At 40.5% G+C, this 22,153-nt stretch overlaps 1 protein-coding gene across 1 annotated transcript; it reads right to left on the bottom strand.

Annotated features, from left to right (window-relative positions):
- Positions 1-884: 884 nt before the first annotated feature.
- On the bottom strand, positions 885-22,124 carry mtrex (Mtr4 exosome RNA helicase). Its single transcript, XM_012879762.3, is given in 28 exon segments — positions 885-1,231; positions 2,226-2,330; positions 2,752-2,914; positions 2,999-3,055; positions 3,501-3,606; positions 4,521-4,684; positions 6,437-6,625; positions 6,723-6,833; positions 6,921-7,046; positions 8,378-8,446; positions 8,534-8,706; positions 8,828-8,978; positions 9,348-9,473; positions 10,351-10,452; positions 12,006-12,116; positions 12,464-12,543; positions 14,387-14,518; positions 14,596-14,713; positions 14,910-15,008; positions 15,782-15,906; positions 17,641-17,731; positions 17,917-18,091; positions 18,768-18,880; positions 19,143-19,205; positions 19,287-19,353; positions 21,554-21,645; positions 21,647-21,695; positions 22,009-22,124. Coding segments are annotated over 28 exon segments (3,111 nt in total). The 5' UTR covers positions 22,110-22,124; the 3' UTR covers positions 885-1,178.
- Between the last annotated feature and the right edge of the window lie 29 nt (positions 22,125-22,153).

Below are 22,153 nucleotides of genomic sequence, written 5' to 3' on the forward strand. Positions count from 1 at the left end.
GAAAAGAAAATACAGATACTAGCCGGTATCGCTCCTTGTTATTAGACAGCTGTTAAGCAAGGGGAGCAGACAATCTTAAGACCACATCATAGCAGCATAGCTATTAACAGTCTCTTATGGAGCGCTAGCTGCTGCCTGATGTGTAGAGAGTGACATAAAGAAGGATAAAATCCATCAAGACCGTTCAGACAGCGGACGCCTTGGAAAAAAATAAAAAATCCGATGTGTATCTGAATTAGTACCACATATAGAAGCGGCAAAGATCTGATTTGAGTCGCATTTCTCTGCAGTGTGAACGTAGCCTAAGCGTAGCGGGCGGGGGGGGAAGAACTCCTTTCCAGCGAATTCCAGCTCTGAAGCCTTTAATCCCACGCAAATCCCCCACCCAATACATTGCATGGACTTTAAGTTTCGACTACCGGATTATTCCTCAAATAAGCTGAACTCTCTAAACCACATATGGCCTCTTTAAATTTCACACGTTAGGGTGAATTGAGCTTGTTTACCAGTGCCAGATTCATATATGAGGGGGATCTGTTAAGCATGATCTACTGAGGCGGAGTACAAACTTCCATGCATGCGCACACCATTAGGGTCTGACCACTGCTAGGGAGGAGGAGGGGCGTTGGAAACCTGTGAATGTAACCCTGCTTAGTGCTTTTCCTGAACTACCGTCGGTGTGCTCATGCGTCTGGTTTCAGCCGATGAAGCTGACCCTAAACCAGAGAAGAGCACTGCTGCTGTCTAACCTGATATTAGAAACAGTGTTGTCTTGCCGTTTTGGGTTAGTGATGCAGAGCATCCTGTGTTGCCTTGTACTGGACTGCTGTGGGAGGATATTACAACTCCCTGTGTATGTAATGTAAAACAGATGCAGAACAATGTGCTTTTGTATAATCTGTATGTAAGAACTATCATACAGACTTTTTATTGAAAAAAGAAAAAAAAAAACAATGTTATAATTATGTACAAATGTCTAAAATAAGGAAAAATAAAGCCATCTTACTCATGAACTCAAATGATGTATGTATTCGATCCATGATGTATTTATGAACCAGTTTGACTGTAAGCTCGATAAAAGCTTGAATGTATAAATTGGATCTTTTGCTAAATGGAGTGGAAACGTGTCCAGACGGCTGGGTGGGATGGGGTTAAGGGAGGAAGACGTCATCGCATATCTATAAATAGAGACTGGCAGCAAAAACTATGTCTCTCTTGATCTTCGTTATACCTGGGGGAAAAAACAAAAATTATACAATTAGTCACTGAAACTGCACAATGGGATTTTCTCTACAGAGCTGCTCACTTTCAGTAATAAGTCAAACATTTTAAAAGTCCTGTAGTTGACCAAAAAAAGGCCACTGTTGACTTAGTAACTTAAGTAAATTACAAAAGTATTTCCTTGGTGGTTTGAAAGAAACTGAAGGAATGCATCAGGCTATTAAAAGTTATCCTTGAATATGATAATGTTGAATACATCTTTCCTAAACATTCAACTGTCTTGTTGTGTATAGATGGGACGATTACCAGCATCAAGGCATCCCAAACTTTTAAAAGAACAAACATCTTCCATCAATGTTTCTACAGTTTAAAGCCTTTTGAATGAGATGCCAAAGAAAGGGACAGTGGTCTGAGCTTTCCCTGGCTCTGTAGAGCTTTGGCGAGCTGCCCCTCCCCCACCTGGTGCTGCACGCTGAAGGTCAGCTAGCTGAAAGAGGCTGCAACGGTGGATTCTCACTTAAAAAGTGAAATTCAGCTCTTTGGAAATCGTTCTGAACGATAACGGTGTGGAAACTAAAACAGCACTATGTTTTTAGGGAGGTAACAGTATTTTTAAAAACTACAGCTGGAATCCAGCTGGCAACGTTTCTGTAATGTAGTTCAGCTTGATATGTGTACTGCTCTATAAAATGAACAAATGGGGCAAAAAAAAAAAACATTAAGGCTATAATATTCAGAGACTACTAAGTTTACAAGGTGTTTATTCTATATTTTTGTTTAGATCCATGTATAAAATACAAGTTACATTACACTTTAGCTGCAGTAGGAATAAACTGCATTTATGTTTCTAATTCAGATGTTAAACATCAGGGTTTCCCCCAGACAACGGGGTAAGAGTTAAGATGTGACTCAAATCATTCACCAATTCGATCCGTTAACAGCACTTTCACAGAAAACGATCAAATCTCGCATCTTTGAACAACCTGGGCCGCTGCGTTGCTCACCTTCTGCGAACTTGTTCTCCAGTTCGGTGTTACCGATGGCTTTGGCTGCAGAGCACATCTGTCGCAGCACCTCCTCCAGACGCCGCATGCAACGAATAATGCTTCCTGCACAAAGGACAAACAACGGCTTCGTAGAATCAGAGACATTCACACTGAAATACTATATTTTTAAAAAACAAAAATACACCCTGGAGGTCATTTTAAAGTTAAATGAACAGAATTGAATAATCACAGATATTTCCTCAGCTCTGTTTCGGCTGCCAAATCACACAAGAGCTCATCAGATCCTCCCCTGAGTTTCTCAACCCTGATTCATATTTCTTATTATGGTACCATCCCATATTTTACTCATGAGATCACTGCTGGCAAACAGGGAGGCTTCTGGGGGGGAACTTTGGATTGGGATTTAAACCACACAATACATAAATGTTTAGTTATAAAAGGCAGTTTAAAAAAAAAAAGAAAAATACAAGAAGATGGTGAGAGAAATTTTGGGGCCTCTTAAAACCCCCCACCAAGGACAAACCTTCAAAGACGTCGGTCATCTTGCAGATCTGGGCGAAGGTGGCGCCGTTGGCCCAGGCGAAGACTACGTCCATCAGGTGGGGCTTGAACTGGTTTAGATAAGTCTCCTCGTCGACCTCCAGCTTGGCGTCTGCAGACACTTTGGCGATGCGCTTTGCACACTCCTGAAAGCAACAACAGCGGTGTTGACGTCGCCGCGAAAACTAGAATCCCTTTCTGGAGGTTTGTGCATCACGTAGTCCCCCCACCTGCATCTGCCTGAGCGGCGCGGCCAGGAGTTCGGTTAGTTTTGGCATCTCGCTGGCCTGCGGGGCGAAAATGACTTCATCAATGGTCAGAGAGCAAAAACAAACAAAGCGGCCTGCTTTTTAGGCCTTTTATGAGCCTGACTGAGGAGAAGCTGCTAAAACGATGAAGCCCTAAAACTCACTCGTTATTTAAATAACGATTTTCCGACATTCAACCCAAGCTTTGGCGACTTATTTTGACAAGCTGAATAAAGTCTGCGCAGGACAAGCGCCAGAGAAAAGCCCTTTCCAAACGTCTGATGCTGGACCCACCTCGTTCAAAGAACAGGCTTCATTAGACAAGACAAACAAATCGCGCTCCGGTTTGTTTTGCTTACAGAGCAGCGAAACAGGCCAAGAACGCAACCTGAGCTGGACTCTGCGGGAACGGGATTCAGATTGTTTGGAGATTGTTTGGGCAGGGAATTGTGGGAGTTTTTTGTGTGTGTGTGCTTGCTCGTACGTTCTCCTGGAAGACGAAGCAGGACAGCAGGGCCGTGGCTTGCTCCGCCGTCAGGTCGTTGAAGAGGCCGTTGAACACCATCTCTGTCAGCAGGAGCTCGTCAGCGCTGCACAGGGATACACACAGCGTTAGAAACCTAAAGCTGATACGGGCTTTTCTTATTGGCTAAGAGGAAAACGCGGCAGTGCTCGAGTAACTACGGAAAAAAAAATGGAAGCAGATCTCACAACTACTTTATTTAGAGACTTAGACCAGGGCCTGGAAATATTTCCACATATAGATAGAGATGTTTTAAAAAGAGATACAAGATGAGATGTTATAAGTCTTTTTCAGCTGTTTCTCATATTTATCTACATCGGTTTGTTAAAAATGTGCCTGTGAGACATTTGGGATAAAGCTTTGATTCAAAGACGCCTTTTGATGATTACTTCATGAAAAGACAAACATTGAGATAAATATCACATATTGGCATTTAGCCTAAAAATATTGAGATATTTCTTTTGGACCTCATCGCCCGGCCCTAACTTAGTCCTTAGGAAAACTCTCTTTATAATAAACTAAATAAGAATCCAGCCAACGAGGACGAGCTGTGGTTGAAGAGTACTTTTAGAAATGTGTATAAACCACATCTGATAGAAAAAAAACAACTGCTGGAATAATGGGTTGTGACAACAACACATTAAAAATTAATTGCTCATTAAACACCAGCTATTTGGTTTGGGAAGTTGTCATGTTAAATATTAATCCCTTAATGGTTTGGCTTATTTGAAATTAGATTTACTTCACTGTGAAGTCAGATAATTATTTTTTACATCCTTGGTTAGCAGTAGCGTAATCTAATTTGTTCTCTGCACTAAACTGAGCAGTTCTACAGTGGAAAGGTGATATTTACTCTGTAGTAGAAAGTAACCTGAAAATATCCCAACATGAATGGCCAGCAGCACGGGTGGCTGGTAAAGGCTGCAGCAAACCGCCACGACTATAGTTGGGATTACTGGGGCGGCTTAGAAAAATCCCCACCTGCTGATTTCACAGGCGACCCTGCCTTTCATTTCGATGACGTCGGAGGGGCTGGCGAAGCCGAGTCTCCGGAGAACTCTCTTTCGGCACTTCAGCTCGTCCATCTGCAGGACGGTCCGAGCTTTCTTCAGCTCCCGTTTGGCCGTTCGAACCTCGGCTGCGATCTAAAAACACAGGAACGCGTGTTTTGTTCAACAGAGTGACTTGAGTCCAGGTTAAGGTGAACCCGTAGTAACAGAAACACAGTGTGGCCCTTTAAAAGCCTCGTCCTTCTTACTACCACCTGTTTATAAGATAATGTCAAACAGTACAGCAACTACTGACATAGTGATAAAAGAAGAAAAAGATGAGACGGCAGAAGCTTCTGCTTCATTTAACTAAACTCACAGTTGATGAGAAACTGTCAACGAAGCACAAAATGGAAACATTTCTGATGTTTCTGGTCCCAGACGTCCATAAAGACAAGAGAACATCCACCGTCCCAGAAACCGGGTCACGCATGAAAATGGTTTTCTAGCTTTGGTGGGACATGGTTTTAAATGAGAGACTTCTTTGTCAGTTGTGTTGCAGCTTATACGTTGGGACGACTTTAGTAAACAAATGAGGCGTGCGCTGTGGTTTTAGTTAAAGCCAGATCACTGCAGAGACAGGAAGGATTATCTGATGCACGCTTTGCTCGGCACAGGGGGCGGCCAGCAGACACGGTTAATGTGTTTCTGCAAAGTTCAAACACGGTAGCACCCGTTTACACGTCATCGCTGTAAAAGGCCACAGGAAGATGTAAATATTGATGCAAGCTCTGCTTCAGGCTCGCTTCAGCAGACCAGTAGGACCTGTTCGGCGTGGGAGTTGCCAAAGCAGGAAGCAGCTCTTTGATTTTACAGCTTGCTGTCCCGGTGAGCGGGCTAACAAACAAGTTAGTGCTCCCCAACCGGTACTGGTCCAACGGTACCGAGTCAGCTCTCTGACGAGGCTACGAATCGATCTGTGACCCATTTGTCAACAGACCAGGTGAATCCAGCAGGTCTATGTAAGAGGAAAGTCAGACGCAGGAGGCAGCCTTGAAGCTTATTTAAGACAATGACTCTGCCGCGTTCAGGACCGAAAACCCCGCCGTCATCCCCGACATCCTATTTGAGTGGAACGGGGTTTTTTCTGCAGTGACGGCTCATAATAAAAATGACATCAGAAAATGGCCCCAGGTTTGTTTCTATGTCTTAGTTGAACCTCTAGATATGTCTGTCAAGGTTGGTGCTCTGCTTTCATTTTAATCATTTCATTTTGGTGTTGGAGGTCTCTTCTGTACCCTCTGCCCCCCCTCCCGGTTACCATGCTGTTTTCATTCTTAGAATAAATTCATCCACCTCTTTCCTCTTAAAAGAAAACACACCAAACATTTGTCTATCCCTCCATGAACGTATGAGAGAAACCGACACGTTCTGATAGGTTGTCGTACAGCGCCTCAGTCGGGTCTCTTGAAAAGCTCTGAACAGGTTCTAACAGAAATGACTCGCCATTTTATGCGCTTACTGCACTGATGACTTGGAGGTCTGACTCCCATGAAGAAATGTGTTGCTTTAGTGCAGTAAAACATCGCAGATCTGAAAAAAAGACGTGAATAAAATCAAAACGTTCAGCTTTTCCTTTAGTGAGGGTGATTTTATGTGACCTTTGGTAGCAGATGTTGGATCATTCTTCCTGCGTTTGTAAAAAAAAAACTAAGGACAATAGAAGGTTGTCGGTTGTTTTTAACTTTAACTACATTCTCTAAGTTTATATGTACGCATTTCCTTACAATAACTGCAGTTCCCATCCTTTATTCTATTATTGGCTTATAGGAAAGTCTGACATTTACGCAGGTTCCCCCCCCCACAGATTTGACATTTAACTTGTTCGCTACACAAACGCATTCCTACCTGTGCTTTCCGCTCACAGAGGGAGTAGACCGACTCCAAGTTAGGGTCGCTGTGGAGTGGGTGGGTGTACATCCGGTGCTCGAAGGCCTCCACCTTCTGAATCACCTTCTTCAGGGCGGGGTCTTTGATGCCCATGTCGTCGATGGGGTCGAGTAAAGGAACGCCATCTGGGAACCGTTTCTGCACCTCCTACAGGCACAACGAGCAAAAGTAAAACAGAGTTAAGATGTTTGGATTTGGGTGAAAACATGGCATGTCATTTTTAAAATGGGAAAACATTTTAAACCTGTATGGACTTCAGCATGAGCTGTCTGTTGTCAAAAGGCCTGAGGTCTTTAGGGATGTAGAGACGAACTGAGCTGACTGAAGTGAGGAGGTGGAGCATCACTGGAACCACCTGGATTTAAAACAAAAACAGATCTAAATGTGCGGGTGGGGCATGTAATGCACAGGGTTCAGTGTTTGCATGTTGGTTTTTACCTACCTGCATCTCTCCGGTCTCCCCCGCAGCAGCAGGCCTGGCCGCTTCAGTTGCAGAGTCTTTTACGCTCTCCTTACTACAATGAAGCAAAACCTCCACCACGTACAGCGGCTCCGAGTCTGCAGTGGCCTAAAGCAGGAGGAGCGCGTTAGTCAAGCAAAGCGTTGCTTCACAAAGACAATTCATACACTTTGAATGTCTTCACATTACAAACATAGGCTTCAGTCTATTTTATTGAGATTTTTCACAAGTTTTCCACAAAATAGAGCATCATTGTGAAGGAGAAGGAAAAGGTAGGGTTTTATTTTTTCTTTTACAAATAATCTGAATGCAACATTTATATTCATGTTTAGACCCTTTTAGTCTGTAGGTTTGGATTATATTTTGGGGAGTCAAGTTGTCTTGATAATTCACCCAATAAGCAAATAATCCCGCCTGAGTGTGATTGAACTCAGAATAAGAAAGAGAGCCAAGAACGACATGAATCCCAGGGAATAAACCAGACAGGTGAGGAAAAATGCTGAGAACTTTAAATAGGATTAGGTATTAAACTAGTATCCCAGTCCTTGAACACCCAGAACCAAATTGTCCAGTTGGTAAATTTATTTGTAAAGTACATTTCAGCAGCAAGGCAGTTCAAAGTGCTTTATATCATGAACACATAAAAACATCATAAAAGTCACTGGTTGTGAGACCAGTAACAAACATCTAAGTTTATCAAGTGAAAATATTACTACACATCAAACATGTTGGTCAATGTTCCTGTTATTATGGACTGAAAGCATCTCTGATAAGGTGGGTTTTCAGTCTGATTTAAAGGAACTCATCGTTTCAGCTGATTTACAGTTTTCTGGATGTTTGTTCCAGATTTGTGGAGCATAGGAACTAAATGATGCTTCTCCATGTTTGGTTCTGGTTCTGGGTATGCAGAGTAGACCAGAACCAGAAGATCTGAGTGGTCTGGAGGGTTGATACAGCAACAACTGGTCTTTAATGTAGTTTGATGCTAAGCCGTTCAGTGATTTATAAACAGAAGTATTTTAAAATTGATTCTCTAAGCTACAGGGAGCCAGTGTAAGGACTACAAGGTTATACGGCACACAGCAAACCTGTGAAAAAAGATGCTCTGGTCATACGAGAGCCAAACTGAGCCGTTTGGCCTACATGCAAAATGCGTTAGAGGAAAACTAAGACTGGACACCAGATGCCTACATTTAACCATAATTGTGACGGCATTAAGCTAGTGGGATCATTTTCTCCAGCAGGGACAGGCAAGATGGTGGCAGTCGATGAAACGATTAATGGAGAGAAAAGACCTGAGACTGGTGAAAGGTCCCCTGCAGGACAATGTCCTTAACATATGGCTTTAGCTTTTTCACAGTTATACACAATTTTGTATTGATTGACCAATAAACTCCCCTCAAAAACACACCAGCCTTAGTGACCATTGTCTGGCTTACCTTTGTGTTTGCTTTCTTGCTAAAGTTCACAACCACTCCCCAGCCAAAGTCAGCATCCTCATTCTTTACCTGTGGCATCAAGTACATGGAGTTCAGTCATTAATGACATGGAAAAGTGTAGAAATATTCCCAGGATACGAGTGAGAGAAGGCGTACCTTCACCAGTCGGCCAGGCTGTAAGAAGGGCAGGCAGTATTTGGGTTTGTGGATGAATTCCTGGATCTCTTTACCCAGCTTAGCCAACTGCTGCCTGATCTTAAAGTAAGTAACCACACTCTCCTCGTTAGGAATGTCGATGGTGTGGTACTGCTCCTCTAATTTCTTAATTTCTGCAAAAAGCAAAAGCAGCAATCTGTTTAAGCTTCCACCTCTTAGCTGAAGCGGTGTTTGCCAACCGGTTACTACCCGATAAAGTCGGTCAAGTGTACCAATAATAAGCAGAACGCTTACTCTCGACTACGCCAGGCAAAGCCCTGTAGTGCTGAAACTGGTAGAATGACTTCTCCAGCATGTACTCTGGGTTGATCTCCTCCACACGCAGCAGGTTGAGCACCATATTGTAGGTCAGGTGGAAAGCACTGTTCAAAGGGTCTGCTGAGCCCTGCCAAGCACATTGACAGATAAAATGGACAAGATTAACGCAGAAAGCAGCTGGGATAAACAAAACGATGTAAAAAGTTTAAACCTAAGCACGCTGAGTGAGTTTTTGTAACCACAGCACCATGTCACAGCCTTTAAGACGCCAAGAAACAGTTACAGATCGCAAACATGGACTTCAAAAGGTGCGCAGCTGTATATTCATAGCAATCTGCCTATAAATATGTCAAAGGAATGGCAAACGATGAAGAGTCTGGCTTCTCTGTGACAACGTTGCCAAGTTACGACAGCACGCACCATATAGCCCGATTATCCTCGACACGATCAACTTGGTCAGCCGTGATGAGTTCAAAGACTTCCAGATTTACCGTACCTTCAGTAGCTGTTTGCCCACAGCTGGACTCATCTTCTCATCCACCATGAAAATAACAATCCCTCTGTCGTCCATCCCTCTCCTCCCAGCGCGCCCGGACATCTGGATGTACTCACCTGATGTAATCTGGGCAAAGAGGAAAAAAAAAAAAGGCTGTTAGGAAGCAAGAGAATCCCTTTATTGTCAGGGAAACGACGTTACTTCTACGACCGAGTAATTAAAGAGAGAAATGAAGGTTGCTATCACATATCTACATAGAACTATAGCTTGTATGTCTGCTTTCAGATCCCCAAACAACTCTTATAAAACCCAATGTTTTATTTCGCAACACAAAAGGACTCGTAGTTGACATGATCTCATCTTTCTCCCGAAGGTGCCACAGGATCGGGTCACGATTTGGTACCGGAGCACGGACCAGGAATGAAAGCAGAGTGGTTCTGAAGTGTGAGTGCCTGCGTGGAGCTTTGGCACAATCAGAGGCGCCAGATGTTCTTCATGAACTACTTGGATCCAGGGGGACGTTTCTCACGCACGCCTGCTACCCTTAGTGTGTTTTTGTGTGCATGTCTGCAGCTTCACACACGCCCCCCCCCCCAGCTTTTTTAAACAATACGTGGCTGTTTATGTGGCAAAGCGAGCTGCTGCGTTTGAAGACCTTATAAAGACTTCAGAGCAACAGGCTGTGTAAAAGTGAACACTAAACACAGGCCAGAGCTGTTTTAAAGAGACAGGCGTGTTTACGGGACGCCCGATTCCTACTGATCACAGAAGACGCACAACGTTGTTTGACTTCTCCGAAGTCAGATGTTTACGTTACCTGCGCCGTTTCTGCTCGCCTTACTGCTCAGGGAAGGCAAGCAGAAATCAACTGCAGAAGTGTTTGACAACCAAAAGTGACCCAAAGATATGTTAACCAATGTGCAATCGCCTTGAAAGAAACAGCTTTTAAAAGGTTTGATGCAACAATCGAAGGGGGAAAAAAAGTCGCTTTGAGGGTTCTTACAAAGCGGTGATTCTTGCCGTCGAACTTGCGCGCGCTGGTGAAGAGCACGGTCCGAGCCGGCATGTTGATGCCCATGGCGAAGGTCTCTGTAGCAAACAAGGCCTGGAATCAGAGGACAGAGCAGCACTGTTACGTCATCAGCGTGCCGACAGTGGTTCACTTTAAATCACTTTAAATCCAGCTTCCAGGACCCTGTAAGTCATCGTGCTTTCTCCACACCTTGTCAGTCTTAAGTCTATTTTGCTCTTCAAAATAATGCAAAAGTATTCACACCCCTTGAACTTTTATATTTTTTTACCATTTCATTAAGATTTTAGACCAACATTAAATAATGCATTTGTATTCGTATCCACTTGAGCTGCTGAGAGCCACGGCTCAAGTGGGAGAATCTGTTGAGAGGGAAACTATTGGCCGTTCATCCCAAAAATCTGGTATTTGTGGAACGGCAAAGAAGAAAGGCATAAAAAAAAAGCCACATAGGAGGGACGGTTAACATTAGAAAGAAGGTAATATAGTCAGGTGAAAACAAATAGAAGCCATTTAGTGTAGAATTAAAACACATTCGCTGTCATAATGCCACGAGAATACAAGACTTCACCGCCGGCAGGACAACGACCCCAACAGCCACAACGCTGCAGGGAAATGGTTTAGATCAAAGCATGTTTATCTGTCACTGTCCAGAGAAAAGGACTTTAAACTCTTTAGTCAAAGAAGCAAAAGCAGAAGCGTTCTCTGGAGATTTTTCACCTTTAAGGCAGATAAAGAAGGAAAGAAAATATGTAAATCAGCTCTTATGCAAGCTGTGACACAGAGTTACGGCTATGAAGTTGCGTAGCTCTACAAACTTGATGGCTTATCTTAAAAGCCGACTCTGATGTTAAAGAGGAAATTAAATAGGTGAGCAAAGCTTCCCTATTTACGCCAGCAAATAATTAAACATGCTAGATGGCTTGAGTTAATCGGTATAAATATTAACTTGCTGGTAACAACTACTTCCTTTACAGCTCTCTACGCTTGAATACAAATGGACGTATATAAGGGGCGAAACATCCAATTTCACACCCGGAAAAAAGAAAAGTAGGGTAAGGAGACATCCAAATTACAAAAGTACAAAAGGGCCAACACCTTTCCATTATTTCTGTTAACAAAAGAAAGACGCCGTGGCTCATAATTCTGTCCATTGAATTTAAAACATATTAAATATACATTAAAAAGTAACAAAAATCTGGTAATTTGTAAGTCATTTAGTGTCTTAAAACGTTTTATGTTGAAACAAAGACTAAAACTGATGAACCCGAGCACAAATAATTAAGAACTTATACCAACTTTGTCTTCTTTAGTTGAAAACATGACACAAAATTAAAGCAGCATAAATTTAGAGATCTACGTTTTCCAATTATACAATACAAGCCGTACGTTTCTTTTTCTTTTTTAGATTTATAGATCCATTTTACAAATATCCACCACTATGCGTTGATCTATCCCATAATTCCCAATTAAATAACTAGTTTGTCGTCGTAACGTGTCGAAAAGTGAAAAAGTTCAAGGCGAATTAATCATTTTGCATGACACTGTTTCTAAAAACACAATCCCTGCCATTCTGGGATGGAGACCCTCTTATCCGTGTGTTTGAAGCAGCAGTTTATGGGGGATACCTTGAGCAGACCCTCAGAGAAAAGAATCTCGATGGTCTCTTTCAGGATAGGCAGCAGGCCTCCATGATGGATTCCTATCCCTCTCTTTAAGAGCGGCAGCACATGCTCGACCTGTGGGACACCAGAAAACCACAACACTTCACTACAGTAATGAAAAGCCATAAAGCAAAGGTACTTGGATTAGTGTGCGACATCGCTAATGCTGGAGGGGTTTCCCCACCACTAGAGAAGCAACATGGCTGAATAAGGGTTTGAACCTGCGTTTTCACACAGGCAGCCGTTTTCCATGGAGTTGGTAAACTGGAGGAAAGTGTGAGGATTTTCAAGGGTTTTTACAAGGTGTCAACGTTAAGTTCAAACAGCTGTGGCATTAGAAGAAGAAGAAAAAAAGGGAAAAACATAGCAGGTTGCGTGCAATTGGTGTGAAAGAGGGTGTGCAACACACCCGTCCTGCTTACCTGAGGCAGTTTCTTGTCCTCGTCTGAAAGGCAGTCCACGGCATTGCTGAACACCTCTTCAACCAGACGTTTCTCATCATCTGCAGCAAACAAAATGCGCGTTACTAACATCTTCTGATGTCTGTGGAACTTTCACATCCTAATCCAGTACAATTTAGAAAAAATTAATAACGTTTTTTTTATTTTCCTTTCCGTTTGTTTATGTGTTGCAAATCTTTCACCATTTCCTGTCAGGAAACTTTCACCACTTGACCTAAACGGTTTCCCTCTTATGACCTTTATATGACAGGAACGTTATGAGAAACGGAGGGAGGGGCATTAACATCTGGGATGGTAGAATAAAAAAACAAAAAAACAAAGCCACCATGTATGTGGAACCCACGTATTTATCTGCTCACTTGAACGCTACGAACCTATGTAGAAAATGAAGTTACGAAGTCCTTTTTTGAATAACTGACCATCCTACCTGCTCTTCCACTCTTCAGGGGATCACATGAAATAAAATATATCCCAAATACACCCTGGTCTTATTTCTTTCTTCTGAGCCCTTTCTATTCCTCTCATAAACGTCTAAGACAGTTCGCTTCTAGTGACACTGCCATTTTAAAAGTATACGGTGAGAGCAGCAGAGCTACAATGAACGGCTAACACTGAAGCTAACCCGATACATAAACACTAGAAGCGCAGCAAAAGGAAACTAGCATGGAGTGTCCAATAAAAAAAAGAAGAAAAAAAAGAAATCCATTAATAAACCTTAACTTCCTTTAATAATAATAATAATAATAATAATAGCTTAAACTACTTTGTGCCCTGACTCTAGGAAGAAGTCTGTCAGAGTAAAGGTTAGTTTCTGTACTGTTTGAAGAAAAGGAAAAAGAATACACGCAAGTAGAATCCAAAATACATAAAATAATAGAAAAGGCGAGGAGAGCAGCGAGACACAGCAGGTTAGGAGGAGGAAAACGAGTTTGTTGTTTCGGTCTCCTCATCGGTACCCACCTAACACACACACACACACACACACACACGTCCGAAACGTAGCTTCGCCTGCTTGCTAAGACACATGCCCAACATGAGTGTATAAATAGTAGAAGGTCAATGGACTTGTAGCTACAGTCGTTCAGTTCATTTTTTGCTTAGAATACTTTGAAACATTAACAAGCTAACTTGATATTATAAACGTGATTATGTTTGCTCTTCTCTGAAAGTTTTCCCCCCCTTTAATCAAATTATCTGTTGCTTAAAACCCATTATGTGATTTGATGATAAAAAAACAAAAAAACAAAAAAAAAAAGCACTTTTCTAGAATGTTTTCAGAAAACTGAGTTCCAGGAAATCGGGGTTTTCTTTGGAAGAGTTTATTCATGTATTTTATGCCGTGTTGATAAAAACTGGCAGCTTTAACAGAACAAAAAAAAAACTCCAGCGCTGAAGGAGCAAAGCATTAAAACAAACCTCATTCGTAATAGTGTCACAATCCAGGAAAAACAAATGAAAGATGAGGAGGGAAAATGTTTCTTAATACAACTTTGGATGCACGTTTCACTTCACGGCAAGATGTTAACAGAGGGTGGATGGGGGCCAAAAATCACTTTAAGCTGCATTCTCGCTCTTCATGAAGCAATGCGTCGTCTTATTTAACTGTTTGTTGATAGACTGAGGTTTCAGTCTACCAACAATTTAGTATTAAAGCTACAAGTTTTGATTTCCTAAATTTAAGACCAAAACGTATGCTTGTCCAGCACAAAGGCCCTTGGACTGTTTTAAACCATGTAATAGAGTAGAAAAGCCAAACTAATCTAGGATTTTATGCCAGATGAACAACAAACCCTTAGTATTCCAGAATGTGGACTCTACACATACTGGATGTACAAACGTTAAGAAACAGAAACTGTAAGCAAAATCTCCCCAACTTGCACGTACCATTATTAAAATCCAGCTTTGCCACCTGCAGGGCGTAGGCCTCACAGTCCTTCTTACTGAAGCTGAAGATGATCACTGGCTGGAAGTTCCTCTCCATGATCATCTTCACTATCTTGAAAACACTGGATGGTCCTAAACATACATTTTAGGTTAAGTGATCAGTTTAATGAGCCATTGCTGCATTGTTGCTCAAGACGTCCCCAACATACCCTTAGTGCCTCCCTTTCGTCCTCGATCCCACTTGCCGCCTCCGCTGCCGCCCCCGGAGTCCCCAGCGTCTCTGAGAACCTGCATAGCTGTGTTGAAATTATCTTCTCTGAAGTCCCCCTGAAGAAAGGTACACATGCACATACTACCTGCATCAGTTCTAGGACTTGATTTATGCCACTTATTTAAACCTAAAGGACAAAATCTTCCCAGACTCTTATCTTTCCTCATCAAAATGAGAAAATGCCTGAACCCTGGATAAAAGTATGTAAGGGGAGATCAAATCCATGTTTGTGAGGTTTGCAGGTGTTCTTACGTTCTCATCCACCACTAGATGGAGTCCATCGCCCCCTGCTGGAAAAACATAGTGTTGCAGTGGCGTGGGCCGGTAGTCTGTGTAAACCACATGGCAAGGCTGCAGGAAAACAAGACAAACACACTTTTATAACCAATATTAATAGGAAAGACAAAAAGAATATGAACTCATGGAATTCAATATTATTGGTGGAAATAATTCTTTATGATTTGTCTTTTTTCATTTTTAACAAAAGCTACAATCTATTGGTAAACTCAAACTACAATGTGTAACAAAAGCAAGCTCTTTTTCCAGCCCTTCCTTATTGGGCTGCATGGCATTAGGAAAAACATGGAAGTCCCATATTGTAGGTGAATCCCAAGATAACATTAGTACTTAGATTAGATAAAAAAAAATAAAATCACATACTTTTGTCTCTGCTAAGGGTTTATTGCAAATATACACAAGGATTTCTGTTGACTTAACCACCTTACCACCACTTTGCCTATTAAAACATCTTGATTCTGTATTAAACAAGCAGTAGCGTTTGAGACAGAAATGCTGGCTCATGCATTTAAGCTCACAGTGGAAAATGCTTCATTTTTTTTGTTTTTATTAAACCCATCTTTGATTGGATTGAATCAATTGTTAGCAATTAATATGAGAACTGATTCAGAACTCGAATTTCTTTTAAATACAGCCCTAAAATAGATACCCTAAGTGCATGGTATTTAAAACTTTAAGACTTGCAATTTATTGCTGCCAAAACAGTCTGATAATGTTATTGCATCCATTAATATTGTAATAATCATGTCTTCACTATATCATGAGCAGGTTATTAAAATGGCAGTCCTAATAAACATCCAGTGTTAGAAACATGTGGAGCAGCCCACCTGCTTGTGTAAATGGCAGATCCACTCAGCAAACTGCTTGGCGTTCGGGATGGTGGCAGATAGGAACACATAATGTACATTATCAGGAAGTAGGATGATGGTTTCCTCCCAAACTACACCACGCTCTGAAATAAACAGAGAAGAAATGATTGTTAAAGAAAGTAGACTATATATAAGAACATAGTTATTAACTCCCCCCGAAACAGAGCCGCCAACAAGTTATTGAACCTGCAGCAGCTGTGATGCAACATGCAGATAAAATTAAAGATAAAGTTAGAATGTAACTCACAGGAAGATTGTCTTGAATCCTCCTTGTTTTTGTTTTGTTTCGACACATCATCTAATTTGCATATTTGTTCATAAATTTGTGACCAAGGCTGTATGAGAGCTTTTGCCAAGACAAAAAGGTTATTAAAACAGTGATTAAGTGAACTAAAAATTACCTTTACAATATGATTTATGATTTTTAATATACTGCCTGAATCATGTATAGCATAGATTTGTGCATTTATACTTACCATAATCCAGTTTATGGTTAGTATAAGTATGACTACATAAAACAAACTGTACCAAAAAACAGTTATCAGAGGAGCAAAAAGTGAACAAGCACCAGACTGCAGAACGTCTGGTGCTTTGAGTAAAGTCACCTTTAAAACAAATAAGTCCTTTGTTACTAGAGACTACATGAGGGATCTGAAAAGTTAGTAAATGTAGAAACAAAGATGCTAAATGGACAACACTGGCCTGTCCTCTTTAGTTTCCCTCCCCTCCTGAGAGCAGCAGTGTATGGTGCCCAGCTGCTAGCCAGCTTCCCAGCCAGACAGGAAAGAGCAGGCAGGGTTGGTTTTTCAAAATAAAGTACATCTTAATGTTTTATGATAATTAAATTAATTTCAAATTAGGATTATGGTTAGTATAAGTGCACAAATAAAGACTATATTTAGGGCGATGGTGGTGCAGAGGTTAGGGAGTTAATTCTGCAACTGACCGGTTCGATTCAGAGATGAGCTAACACACTTCACTAAATATTCTGCCATTTTCACATCTAAATAATTGCAATAACTACAAGATTAGGAGTCATAGCAACAAAAACAAATCAAACAACTTCTGCTTCTATAAGCAATGGTTCCTAAGATTAAACCCTTTAAGCACCAAACAAGCTAATCACATAAAACCTGGAGTTTATACACTTTCTATTTGATGGTAAAATGGTGCTTAACTGCAACAGTCAGCTCACCATTCAAACACTTAGCATCTGTATCTGCAGGGACCGTTTTTACAACCTACACCACTTTAATATATTAAAATGAATGGGATTACACGTCAAAGATTAATCACTATAAACTATCAGCAGCTGAAAAGCAAAAGAGAAGAATGCACATTTTGTCTGATCAGATGTTCCTAGCCTTTAGATTTCTATAAGGCTTATCTTAATCTTTGCGCTACCTTAAATGACAGGCTCAGTGAAAAACACAGAATAAATTTCTCACTGTATTTCCCTAAAACCAACAGTAAAGGAAATGTTCAATTGTGGCACAAGAGGAAACTGATCCCTGCCTGAGTTTATTCAAACCATTTTTTCTTTTGTTTTTTTTCATCCTAGTTACATTAAAACACATAATTATTGAACGTTTTAGAGGTTAAAAGTCACATTTACAAGTTGTAAGAAAAAAATACCAGGGTCTTGTGTCAAACATTCAGTGCCTTGGGTGACTAACATTTGCAGTTGCGTGATTTTTACAACTTTCTAACCAAACTGTAAAGCATTCAAACCATAAAAGCATCATTTGCTGACATAAGCAACTCTTGCATTAAGCGTGGGTTGAACACTGCGAAGCCGATTCTTGCTCTGTACAGACCTGCATCTCTCATGTAATGGATCTCATCAAAGATGACCCACGCCACTTCCCTCATGATCTCAGATCCCCGATACAGCATGCTCCTTAGAATCTAGGCACAAAGACGATACAAACATGTCAGACCTGGTGCACAATGAAAACAACCCACTTTACCATCTTTCAGGAAAAAAAAAAAAAAAGAACTGTCACCGTCAGCTGTCAGAGGGACGCGATACGCTCGTATCAATGATGTAGCTCACTAGTGTACGTCGTAATGCCTGCAGATTTGTGCCTCACCTCTGTTGTCATGACAAGGCAGGAGGCAGTGGGGTTGATGGTAACGTCACCAGTCATCAAGCCCACATCCTGGAACTCTTCATACATCTCTCTGTACTTCTGGTTGGAGAGAGCTTTGATGGGGCTGGTGAAGATGACTCTCTGCTTCTCTCTGAGAGCCAGAGCGATGGCGTACCTAGAGGAGGCACAACATACGTTAGAAATAATAATAATAATAATAATAATACTAAATTTTATTTATAGGCGCCTTTATAAACACTCAAGGTCACCTTACAAAATCAACAACAAAACACTCAATCCAACAAACATTTAATAATCAAAGAGCAGGAATAAAATAAAATAACAGGAGAAATGATGGGATCCTTACAATCAAATTAAATTTGAAAATCATAAAGAGTATGCCTGTCTAAAAAGATAAGTTTTAAAGTGAGTTTTAAAAGTAGTTGTGGATGTGGAGTGTTGAATGTAGTGGCACAGAGAGTACCAAAGACATGGATGGGGCTGAATGAAATGTCCCACAGTGACAAATTACTTCAGCACAATCACTTTCTCATTGGCGTGCACAGATCCAATATTGTAGGTTATGACGAATAAAGGAGCTTATTTTCTTATCGGCGCTAAACCCTGGAACACTTGGGTTTAACAGTCAACACGTTTTAACCGTGCTTTACTAAAACACTCTTACTCTGAAGTTGTTTGTCTTTACTCAACGTCACTTCAACTGAAACACTGAAAGGTTTGAAAAGCTGAGGCCATCAAAATCAAGAGGAAACTGTTAGCATGAAAAAAAAAAAAAAAAAAACATGGGGACTTCAGACATAAACAGTTTCCTGTTTATTTAGGATACTTACTCTGCACAAACAGTTTTTCCTGCAGAGGTGTGTGCAGACACAAGAACAGACTGGTTGTTGTCGATACATAGTATAGCCTCACGTTGGAAGGGATCCAGTATGAAAGGGTACTCCTGCAGGACAAATATGGCATAAGGGGAAACAGGAAAAAAAACAAAAAAACAAGCAGCGTCAGTTTTTGCAAACCCATGAAGCAATTCACACCATGTAAACTACGTTAATGACTGAAAACTGTTTAAATGACTAGCCCCTTTACACAGAATCTAATGCGTTACTGTGAAAACTATTTGTCAAAACGCAAATGTAATGTTTTTACAACATATTGTACGTCTAATCAAATGGCAAAAACCAGAAAGCTTAGAAGAACTGTTTTACCTTAGCTGCTTTTCCCACTCTTGGTTTCAAGGGTTTATAATCCTCGTCAGCTGGCAGAGCGACCTGTTGGTCACAGAAACAACACTTACAGCCTTTAAAACGGACAAAAATAAAAACGGAAACAAACATTTCGGTATGTTTTACCTCATGTGAGCATCCTTCCACGGTTTCCACCTGGTCCACCTTCACTTGAGGCATAAATTCTGCGAGGCTAGAATATAGGATGAAAACAGCCGGTGACGCTTTCCTTGATATTTGTCACTTGGGTACACATTCATATTAATTCACATTATTTATTCTTTGGGTAAGAGACTCAAACAGCTGTAATTGTGATGTTAATGATGTGTTACAATAAGCCTATAATTTAATATTGTATTTTTAATATTAATGAAGGGCTGAAACAAAAAAAAAAAAATACAATTAGGATTGGATATTTTGCTTTGACACAAAACTTATCAAACTCAAGTCAACAGAAGCATAAATAATCAATATTAGAAACCAAACCCATAATAGACTAGATAAGATAGAATTACATATGTTTTTTAAAACATGACAAGTTTTGTCATGTATTAAAACACGACTAATGGGGCAAAGAAATAAAAGCTTCAATAATTACATCCACTTATATTTTTGTTACTTCATCTTATTAGTTTCATTAACATCCTGAGTTCTTAATAGTAACAACAAAGCAACAACTAAAAAACAATTGAACAGAGACTAGTTTCATTTTAGATGGAAACTAAAGCAGCTTCTTCCAATAAAAGACCATAACAGTTGTCACCTTCACTTCCTTTACCACGTGTGTTTGATTACTCATGGCCTGAACTTTGATTTTTTTTGCTAAAAAATTACTTGTTTATATTGTTTAGTCTTGATAAGTGTCATGTTTCTGCTTTGTTTTGTGTTTGCATTTATAACCCTTTATAGTTTATGTTTATATGTACACAAAAAGCCCATCAAGGGACAGAAGTTACAAGTGAGCTTCTACTGTCATGTATGAAGCTAATGGTTTTTGTTAATTACTAACAATTTCCCCTAAACATAAACACAAATCAACTAATGCTTAAAAACAACAGACTTCAGAAACCCTTTCAATACAACACATTCTTAAAGTCATGACTTTTAAACATTTGAGGGGTTTTTTTTAGATGACATTGCTCTATTATTGAATAACCTGATATTTAATGTTCAATGAGAATAACACAATCTCTTCTCAGCCCTGTTTTCTGTAATCGGATCCCCCACCAATGAAAATACAGTTCTCATGTAGGTTAAGATTAACCAAAGATGACCATAGATGTTGTTTTTTTTAGGGAAATTAAAAAGATTTGGCATTAATACACATGCAAACATTTTATAGCACTCATAGTACGAACCATCCCAACCACAGTAATTTGTGTCAGATTTTCATCATTAAACTAACCCAACGTTTCTAATAAAAAAATACCATGATTTAGATGTATCACAAAAAAATAAATCAAATTACATTTAATCAAACAAAAAAAGCAACAATTAACTGAAGCTAAAACAGGTAAGACATGGGTAGTCAGGCGTTAATACTCTGTACAGCCAAAGAAATCCCAGTAACTGGGTTGTGTTCTGTTCATCACATCACCCTAAGAGGACTTAAAACGCAGGAAGAGTTTGATGGATTATTATTATTATTTTTTTTAAGTTTAGAAACTTTTAGAAACATCTGTATACTGGTAACTGGGCCATACACAGTATAAATACGACAGAACACTACAAATCCATCGCAGATTACTTGCAAAATAGGATTTTAGGAAGGATAAGAATGCATGTGGATGCCAAGGATGGTAGAGTGGCAAACTATTAATATTACATTGCAAAATTGTTGTTGAATATAGCAATGGTTATATCAAGTGCTCTAAACCAACATCTCCTTCACAACTCTCTTTTCCATTATCTACTCTTTTAGAGCTCTTTGGTCAGGGGCAATAAGATCTATATTGGGTGTGGACATTAAGGAGAGTGAAAGTCCATTTAATTGACCAAATATATTACTGGGATGGGAAGGGCCTGGAATATTGCAGCCTACCAAATATTGCATGCATAATAATGCAACATTGCGCACATTGATATTATTGAGGCAAATGTGATTAGGGTAGATATATTGTGCAGCAGAGGTGGATAGACTGATAGATGAATGAGGAAAAGGTTGGATGAATGACTGATGGATGGAAAAAGAGAAACTGATGATCAAATTGTTTGCATCAGTCCATCATGCAACGTTTATACCAGATAATATACAACCAGGAACTAACAATTTACTGATAAAAATGGAAATTACTGGTATTCCAGACTTTCCCACACTGTGCTCTAGTACCACTGAAGCGGTAAGTGGTCATTTTTGGGGATTATTTCTACAAGAGGTTTGCACTTAATCTTACTTTAGGTCGCTGGATGAGACCGCCTCAAGACGCGGTTTCTTCTCAAAAACCACCTCCTCTCCGCCGTCACTGTCCGCCTCCCTCTTGATCCTGAACAGATGGACCTGCATCCTTGTCGGCATCGCTTTTACCTGTTGATTTCCTGGAAAAAAATATAATAAACATACAGCAGAAAGAGGGCTAGTTTAGCTGTCTATACGGACTCCAGACACTAAAAGTCCACATAGTTTCGCTAAAAACATGTTAAACAGCAGTAACTTATACTTCAGCACTATCTGAGCAACTTAAATACGGTATTATGTGTATCGTGTATCAAATGAGCAAGCTAGCTAATTAGCCGGTTAGGACCGTTGTCACGCACGAGCCAACGTGAAGACGCCACGCTCAAGCGGCGTAAAGAAGTAGAAAGTGCGCTAACATGAAAGACAAGGCTTAGTAAATTCAAAGCATCGCACCCTGTGTCTACGGACACGCTTGTGAGGGTCTTTTTCCCCGCAGAGCTTTGTTGTTCGTCGTCAAACACGCTGAACAACCCGTCTCCAAAAGGGTCCGCCATGTTTGTAAGGGGGACAGAGCAAATTTCCCACAGTGCAGCATGAG

This window comes from Fundulus heteroclitus, chromosome 8 (assembly GCF_011125445.2).
Source record: "Fundulus heteroclitus isolate FHET01 chromosome 8, MU-UCD_Fhet_4.1, whole genome shotgun sequence".
Lineage (NCBI taxonomy): Eukaryota > Metazoa > Chordata > Actinopteri > Cyprinodontiformes > Fundulidae > Fundulus > Fundulus heteroclitus.